A 9,199-nucleotide genomic window follows, 5' to 3' on the forward strand; every position below is an offset into this window, starting at 1 on the left:
TTTTGTTTGTTTTGGTAGACGTTGTTTATGTTGTAACCAGTCCGTTTATTTGTTTTGGTAGACGCTGATTATGTTGTAACCTGTCTGATTTGTTTGTTTTGGTAGACGTTCTTTATGTTGTAACCTGTCTGTTTTGTTTGTTTTGGTAGACGTTGTTTATGTTGTAATCTGTCTGTTTTGTTTGTTTTGGTAGACGTTATGTATGTTGTAACCAGTCTGTTTTGTTTGTTTTGGTAGACGTTGTGTATGTTGTAACCAGTCTGTTTTGTTTGTTTTGGTAGACGTTGTTTATGTTGTAACCAGTCTGTTTTGTTTGTTTTGGTAGACGTTGTGTATGATGTAACCTGTCTGTTTTGTTGGTTTTGGTAGACGTTGTGTATGATGTAACCTGTCTGTTTTGTTTGTTTTGGTAGACGCTGTTTATGTTGTAACCTGTCTGTTTTGTTTGTTTTGGTAGACGTTGTGTATGATGTAACCTGTCTGTTTTGTTTGTTTTGGTAGACATTGTGTATGATGTTACCTGTCTGTTTTGTTGGTTTTGGTAGACGCTGTTTATGTTGTAACCTGACTGTTTTGTTTGTTTTGGTAGACGCTGTTTATGGAGCTGCTTCATTCGTTCGGGCTGTGTCTCATGGTATTCCATATCCTCCCCAGAACAGACATGGCTCGAGGGTTACTTCATTTTTGTGGAATTTGTACTGTTCCTGCATTCTTAAAAACGATTACCATAGCAACCGACAAATCAAGACCCACTATGAAGCGTTTTACCTTGACCTTTGTCAACGGTCTCGCTTTCGTTATACAGTTGTGTAATCTCGCAGCCTCTACAATGTTTAGCAACCCTTTAAATGAGACAGAAAGAAACCAACTTCAAAGGGAGGTCATTTATGAACCAGATATATTACATACGATAGAGAGACCTGTGCCTAACTTTGAAAATCGCTATGTGTGGGAAATACCTGTTGCTTTAATTTTCATTTCTATTACGTACTGGGAAAATTTTGTGGAAAGTGATTTATCAATCTGCTCGTTCAATATACCATTCCTTCAATGGAAGCGACGACTTATTTCTGTCCGGGAGAGGCTATACATTTTTGTGGGAATCTGGAAGACTGGTTGGACATTACTGTTTGCAGCTCTTTTACTTCCTGGCTTTTCATTCAACATAGAATTTTCTACATCCGGATCAAATCTTCATGGCAGTGATATAAGACCCACAACGACTGCGGCGCAAATCGCTCTTGGTCTAAAGGTCTCTTCTGGACCACCAACTGCATCGCCACTTCCGGTAGGAGGTCGGCAAAACACAATCGTGAAACGGGCAATATCCGATCAGATTGATTTAAACGGTGTAAGTGCTGTTCTTAACTTGACGGATGCAAATATGAAAGGTCGGACTCCGAAATTCCGGCCTCGGCCTCGTCCTGTAACATCTACTTCTCCATCTACTGCAAAACCTACTCCACGTACAAACGGAAGTAGTGTCCCCACTTACAATCTACTACTTCCGGAATCTGTAAAGAGGAATTTCCAGCGTTACGGTCCACTATACCTTCAGCTCCTGTGTAGTGCTGTGTTGTCCTACTTTGGCAGTCTGGCGTGTAAATTATGTATGCAGGTTATAGGTTTTACGATACCGTTGTTTATGGCCACGCCCATAACGCTCGGAATCATTATCGTTCAATGTTACACACACTTTATCCCTTCCCACCTGTATATATGGCTGTGTCCGGAAACGTCGGGAGAAATCCGGATGTTCCACCTCCTGTGGTTTGGTGTTCTCTGGGTGTCACACATTATTCTGACGTCACACATCTGGTTCCCACGGAATGGCAGAATGGCAAAGATAGACAGGTTAACTGCTACGGTTGAATTTATATATAGACTTAAGGACATATATTGCCGCACTGTGCTTTGTCTTGCCTTCCCAAAAAAGCTTTACACTGAGAAATTTTTTAACTTTCTTAAATGATAATTCGAACTCGGTTTATACTTTTTTAAAATACTGTTAACAAGAGTAAATACATTTATGACAATATTATGCAAAATAAATACCGGATAATTTATAATTTTATCATGTTGTTGAAGTCCATTCTTGGTTTTATCGAACCAACCGCGAAAAGAAAATCGGTCGTGGACGTTATTGGTTAATGCGGTTAATTACGGTCGTGGACGTTATTGGTTAATGCGGTTAATTACGGTCGTGGACGTTATTGGTTAATGCGGTTAATCCTGATGTACATAAATCAACATGCTACAGTTTCTTCATAAAAATAAATACTAGAAAACAATTTAATGATATTTCTTCAATTTTACCAAGAACGAAAACAAGCCGAAAGTCAAAGTTTACAATACATTTTATCACCCAAACGTTTTATTGATATTATTTTGTACGAAAATGTTCAAGTTATTTTTTATAATCGAATTACATAATTATTATACTGTTATCACCGTATTGAGTTTTGAGTTTGGAATTGTTGTTTTACGTAGAATAATCTTCTGTTATATGATATCTATAATATTAGTTGTTTCTAATGATAATTTGGTACATATATATTGCTATATATAGAAAATGTTGGGAAACAAAACAAACTCCAAAAACTAAATACAATTTGTTTTTCTTGTAAGTTTCTAGGTTTCTTATTATATAATTATTATTGTGGAAGATATTGGAGGATCAGATTTAAGTTTATATATTTATTAACTCACTAAGTTCAGCTTGATACAGCATGATATTGATATGAAATGTTTCAAGTTGATGTAATCCTATTTTCATTACCGCAAAAAGTGTGTTGTTCTTTATCTCATGATAACCCTAAACTCCTTGAAACCAGTAGATGTATTTTTATTTGCGTCATGATAAACCGGCATCCGATACAACCAATATATGTGTTGCTCTTCTAACCCTACGCTCTTTACAACCCATGTGTATGTCATTTTCTTTGTACCATGGTAACCCACCAACCCTAACAATCTTATGCGTTGTCCTTTGTTCCATGTTAACCCTACTTACCTTACTACCAGTAACCAAGTGCTTTCCTTTGTGTCATTGTAACTATGTTTCCCTTACAACCAGTAGATGTGTTTTCCTTTGTCTCACCGTAACTTTGTTTCCTTTACAACCAGTAGATGTGTTTTCCTTTATCTCACCGTAACTTTGTTTCCTGTACAACCAGTAGAAGTGTTTTCCTTTTTCTCACTGTTAATGTGTTTCTGTTACAACCAGTAGATGTGTTTTCCTTTATCTCACCATAACTTTGTTTCCTTTACAACCATTAGATGTGTTTTCCTTTATCTCACCGTAACTTTGTTTCCTTTACAACCAGTAGAAGTGTTTTCCTTTTTCTCACTGTTAATGTGTTTCTGTTACAACCAGTAGATGTGTTTTCCTTTATCTCACCCTAACTTTGTTTCCTTTACAACCAGTAGATGTGTTTTCCTTTTTCTCACTGTAACTGTGTTTCCCTTACAACCAGTAGATGTGTTTTCCTTTTTATCACTGTACCTGTGTTTCCCTTACAACCATTAGATGTGTTTTCCTTTTTCTCACTGTACCTGTGTTTCCCTTACAACCAGTAGATGTGTTTTCCTTTTTCTCACTGTAACTGTGTTTCCCTTACAACCAGTAGATGTGTTTTCCTTTGTATCAACGTACCTGTGTTTCCCTTACAACCAGTAGATGTGTTTTCCTTTGTCTCTCAGTACCTGTGTTTCCCTTACAACCAGTAGATGTGTTTTCCTTTGTCGCACTGTAACTGTGTTTCCCTTACAACCAGTAGATGTGTTTTCCTTTGTCTCACTGTAACTGTGTTTCCCTTAAAACCAGTAGATGTGTTTTCCTTTATCTCACCGTAACTATGTTTCCTTTACAACCAGTAGATGTGTTTTCCTTTTTCTCACTGTAACTGTGTTTCCCTTACAACCAGTAGATGTGTTCACCTTTTTTTCACTGTACCTATGTTTCCCTTACAACCAGTAGATGTGTTTTCCTTTTTCTCACTGTACCTGTGTTTCCCTTACAACCAGTAGATGTGTTTTCCTTTGTCTCACTGTAACTGTGTTTCCCTTCAACCAGTATATGTGTTTTCCTTTGTCTCACTGTAACTGTGTTTCCCTTACAACCATTAGATGTGTTTTCCTTTGTCTCACAGTAACTGTGTTTCCCTTACAACCAGTAGATGTGGTGTTTTTTGTCTCACAGTACCTGTGTTTCCCTTACAACCAGTAGATGTGGGGTTTTTTGTCTCACAGTACCTGTGTTTCCGTTACAACCAGTAGATGTGTTTTCCTTTGTCTCACTGTAACTGTGTTTCCCTTACAACCAGTAGATGTGGGGTTTTTTGTCTCACAGTACCTGTGTTTCCCTTACAACCAGTAGATGTGTTTTCCTTTGTCTCACTGTAACTGTGTTTCCTTTACAACCATTAGATGTGTTTTCCTTTGTCTCACAGTACCTGTGTTTCCCTTACAACCAGTAGATGTGTTTTCCTTTATCTCACCGTAACTTTGTTTCCTTTACAATAAGTAGAAGTGTTTTCCTTTTTCTCACTGTTACTGTGTTTCTCTTACAACCAGTAGATGTGTTTTCCTTTATCTCACCATAACTTTGTTTCCTTTATAACCAGTAGATGTGTTTTCCTTTGTCTCACTGTAACTGTGTTTCCCTTACAACCAGTAGATGTGTTTTCTTTTGTCTCACTGTAACTGTGTTTCCCTTACAACCAGTAGATGTGTTTTCCTTTGTCTCACTGTACCTGTGTTTCCCTTACAACCAGTACATGTGTTTTCCTTTTTCTCACTGTACCTGTGTTTCCCTTACAACCAGTAGATGGGTTTTTCTTTGTCTCACAGTAACTGTGTTTCCCTTAAAACCAGTAGATGGGTTTTCCTTTTTCTCACTGTACCTGTGTTTCACTTAGAACAAGTAGATGTGTTTTCCTTTGTATCACTGTAACTGTGTTTTCCTTACAACCAGTAGATGTGTTTTCCTTTGTCTCACAGTAACTGTGTTTCACTTAAAACAAGTAGATGTGTTTTCCTTTTTCTCACTGTACCTGTGTTTCACTTAAAACAAGTAGATGTGTTTTCCTTTGTCTCACTGTAACTGTGTTTCCCTTAAAACCAGTAGATGTGTTTTCCTTTTTCTCACTGTACCTATGTTTCCCTTTCAACCAGTAGATGTGTTTTTCTTTGTCTCACTGTAACTGTGTTTCCCCTACATCCAGTAGATGTGTTTTCCTTTTTCTCACTCTACACATGTTTCCCTTACATCCAGTAGACGTGTTTTCCTTTGTCTCATTGTAACTATGCTTCCCTTAAAACCAGGGAAGGTGTTTTCCTTTGTCTCACCATAACTATGTTTCCTTCATAACCAGTTGATGTGTTTTCCTTTGTCTCATTGTAACTGTGTTTCCCTAACAACCAGTAGATGTGTTTTCCTTTGTCTCACTCTACTTGCGTTTCTCTTTCAACCGGTAGATGTATTTTCCTTTTTCTCACTGTACCTGTGTTTCTCTTACAACGAATAGATGTGTTTTCCTTTGTCTCCCTCTACTTGCGTTTCTCTTTCAACCGGTAGAGGTATTTTCCTTTTTCTCACGGTACCTGCGTTTCCCTTACAACCATTAGATGTGTTTTCCGTTTCCTCACTGTAACGGTGTCTCCCTTACAACCAGTGTATGGGTTTTCCTTGGTCTCACTGGAACTGTATTTCCCTTAAAACCACTAGATGTATTTTCCTTTTTCTCCCTGTACCTGTGTTTCCCTTAAAACCAGTAGATGTGTTTTCCTTTTTCTCACTGTAACTATGTTTCCCTTACATTCAGTAGATGTGTTTTCCTTTGTCTCACTGTAACTGTATTTCCCTTAAAACCAGTAGATGTATTTTCCTTTGTCTCACTGTAACTGTGTTTCCCTTAAAACCAGTAGATGTATTTTCCTTTGTCTCACGTAACTGTGTTTCCCTTAAAACCAGTAGATGTGTTTTCCTTTGTCTTACTGTAACTGTGTTTCCCTTTAAACAAGTAGATGTGTTTTCGGTTTTCTCACCGTACCTGTGTTTCCTTTACAACCAGTAGATATGTTTTCCTTTGTCTCATTGTAACTGTGTTTCCCTTACAACCAGTAGATGTGTTTTTCCTTTTTCTCACTGTAACTGCGTTTCCCTTACAACCAGTAGATGATTTTCCTTTGTCTTACTCTACCTGCGTTTTCCTTTCAACCAGTAGATGTGTTTTCCTTTTTTTCACTCTACCTGCGTTTCCCTTACAACCAGTAGATGTGTTTTCCTTTTTCTCACTGTAACTGTGTTTCCCTTACAACCAGTAGAAATGTTTTCCTTTATGTCATCGTAACTGTGTTTCCCTTATAACCAGTAGATGTGTTTTCCTTTTTCTCACTGTAACTGTGTTTCCCTTAAAACCAGTAGATGTGTTTTCCTTTGTCTCACTGTAACTGTGTTTCCCTTACAACCAGTAGAAATGTTTTCTTTTATTTCATTGTAACTGTGTTTTCCTTACAACCAGTAGATGTGTTTTCCTTTTTCTCACTCTACCTGCCTTTTCGTTCCAACCAGAAGATGGGTTTTTCTTTTTCTCACTCTACAAATGTTTCCCTTACATCCAGTAGATGTGTTTTCCTTTGTCTCGCTGTAACTGTGTTTCCCTTACAACCAGTAGAAATGTTTTCCTTTATGTCATTGTAACTGTGTTTCCTTTACAACCAGCAGACGTGTTTTCCTTTGTCTCACTGTAACTATGCTTCCCTTACAAACAGAGAAGGTGTTTTCCTTTGTCTCACCTTAACTATGTTTCCTTCATAACCAGTAGATGTGTTTTCCTTTGTCTCATTGTAACTGTGTTTCCCTTACAACCAGTAGATGTGTTTTTCTTTGTCTCAATATAACTGTGTTTCCCTTACATCCAGTAGATGTGTTTTCCTTTGTCTCACTGTAACTATGCTTCCCTTACAAGCAGGGAAGGTGTTTTCCTTTGTCTCACTCTACCTGCGTTTCTCTTTCAACCAGTAGATGTATTTTCCTTTTTCTCACTGGACCTGTGTTTCTCTTACAACCAGTAGATGTGTTTTCCTTTTTCTCACTCTACCTGCGTTTCCCTTTCAACCAGTAGATGTGTTTTCCTTTTTCTCGCTCTACCTGCGCTTCCCTTACAACCAGTAGATGTGTTTTCCTTTTTCTCACTCTACCTGCGTTTCCCTTACAACCAGTAGATGTGTTTTCCTTTATGTCATTGTTACTGTATTTCCCTTACAACCAGTAGATGTGTTTTTCTTTTTCTCACTGTACCTGTGTTTCCCTTACAACCAGTAGATGTGTTTTTCTTTGTCTCAATATAACTGTGTTTCCCTTACATCCAGTAGATGTGTTTTCCTTTGTCTCACTGTAACTATGCTTCCCTTACAAGCAGGGAAGGTGTTTTCCTTTGTCTCACTCTACCTGCGTTTCTCTTTCAACCAGTAGATGTGTTTTCCTTTTTCTCGCTCTACCTGCGCTTCCCTTACAACCAGTAGATGTGTTTTCCTTTGTCCCACTGTAACTGTGTTTCCCTTACAACCAGTAGAAATGTTTTCCTTTATGTCATTGTAACTGTGTTTCCTTTACAACCAGCAGACGTGTTTTCCTTTGTCTCACTGTGACTATGCTTCCCTTACAAACAGAGAAGGTGTTTTCCTTTGTCTCACCTTAACCATGTTTCCTTCATAACCAGTAGATGTGTTTTCCTTTGTCTCATTGTAACTGTGTTTCACTTACAACCAGTAGATGTGTTTTCCTTTGTCTCACTGTAACTGTGTTTCCCTTACAACCAGTAGATGTGTTTTCCTTTTTCTCACTGTACCTGTGTTTCTCTTACAACCAGTAGATGTGTTTTCCTTTGTCTCACTCTACCTGCGTTTCCCTTTCAACCAGTAGATGTGTTTTCCTTTTTCTCACTCTACCTGCGCTTCCCTTACAACCAGTAGATGTGTTTTCCTTTATGTCATTGTTACTGTATTTCCCTTACAACCAGTAGATGTGTTTTTCTTTGTCTCAATATAACTGTGTTTCCCTTACATCCAGTAGATGTGTTTCCCTTTGTCTCACTGTAACTGTGTTTCCCTTACAACCAGTAGAAATGTTTTCCTTTATGTCATTGTAACTGTGTTTCCCTTACAACCAGCAGACGTGTTTTCCGTTGTCTCATTGTAACTATGCTTCCCTTACAACCAGGGAAGGTGTTTTCCTTTGTCTCACCATAACTATGTTTCCTTCATAACCAGTAAATGTGTTTTCCTTTGTCTCATTGTAACTGTGTTTCCCTAACAACCAGTAGATGTGTTTTCCTTTGTCTCACTCTACCTGCGTTTCTCTTTCAACCAGTAGATGTATTTTCCTTTTTCTCACTGTACCTGTGTTTCTCTTACAACCAATAGATGTGTTTTCCTTTTTCTCATTGTACCTGCGTTTCCCTTACAACCAGTAGATGTGTTTTCCTTTATGTCATTGTAACTGTTTTTCCCTTACAACCAGTAGATGTGTTTTCCTTTTTCTCACTGTAACTGTGTTTCCCTTACAACCATTAGATGTGTTTTCCTTTTTCTCACTGTAACTGTGTTTCCCTTACAACCAGTGGATGTGTTTTCCTTTTTCTCACTGTAACTATGTTTCCCTTACAATCAGTAGATGTGTTTTCCTTTGTCTCACTGTAACTGTGTTTCCCTTAAAGCCAGTAGATGTATTTTCCTTTGTCTCACTGTAACTGTGTTTCCCTTAAAACCAGTAGATGTATTTTCCTTTGTCTCAACGTAACTGTGTTTCCCTTAAAACCAGTAGATGTGTTTTCCTTTGTCTTACTGTAACTGTGTTTCCCTTTAAACAAGTAGATGTGTTTTCGGTTTTCTCACCGTACCTGTGTTTCCTTTACAACCAGTAGATATGTTTTCCTTTGTCTCATTGTAACTGTGTTTCCCTTACAACCAGTAGATGTGTTTTTCCTTTTTCTCACTGTAACTGCGTTTCCCTTACAACCAGTAGATGATTTTCCTTTGTCTCACTCTACCTGCGTTTTCCTTTCAACCAGTAGATATGTTTTCCTTTTTCTCACTCTCCCTGCGTTTCCCTTACAACCAGTAGATGTGTTTTCCTTTATGTCATTGTTACTGTATTTCCCTTCTAACCAGTAGATGTGTTTTTCTTTTTCTCACT

General features: G+C 37.9%; 1 protein-coding gene across 1 annotated transcript in view; it reads left to right on the top strand.

Moving 5' to 3' along the window:
* The window catches only part of LOC110453643, a 46,870-nt gene that overhangs the window by 15,660 nt on the left and 22,011 nt on the right, over positions 1 to 9,199 (top strand). The window contains exon 5 of the mRNA XM_021502685.1: positions 590 to 1,854. Coding sequence (XP_021358360.1) covers positions 590 to 1,854 — 1,265 coding nt within the window. The remainder of the gene's footprint in view (positions 1 to 589; positions 1,855 to 9,199) is intronic.

The sequence above is a fragment of the Mizuhopecten yessoensis genome, unplaced genomic scaffold (genome assembly GCF_002113885.1).
Source record: "Mizuhopecten yessoensis strain PY_sf001 unplaced genomic scaffold, ASM211388v2 scaffold867, whole genome shotgun sequence".
NCBI lineage: Eukaryota > Metazoa > Mollusca > Bivalvia > Pectinida > Pectinidae > Mizuhopecten > Mizuhopecten yessoensis.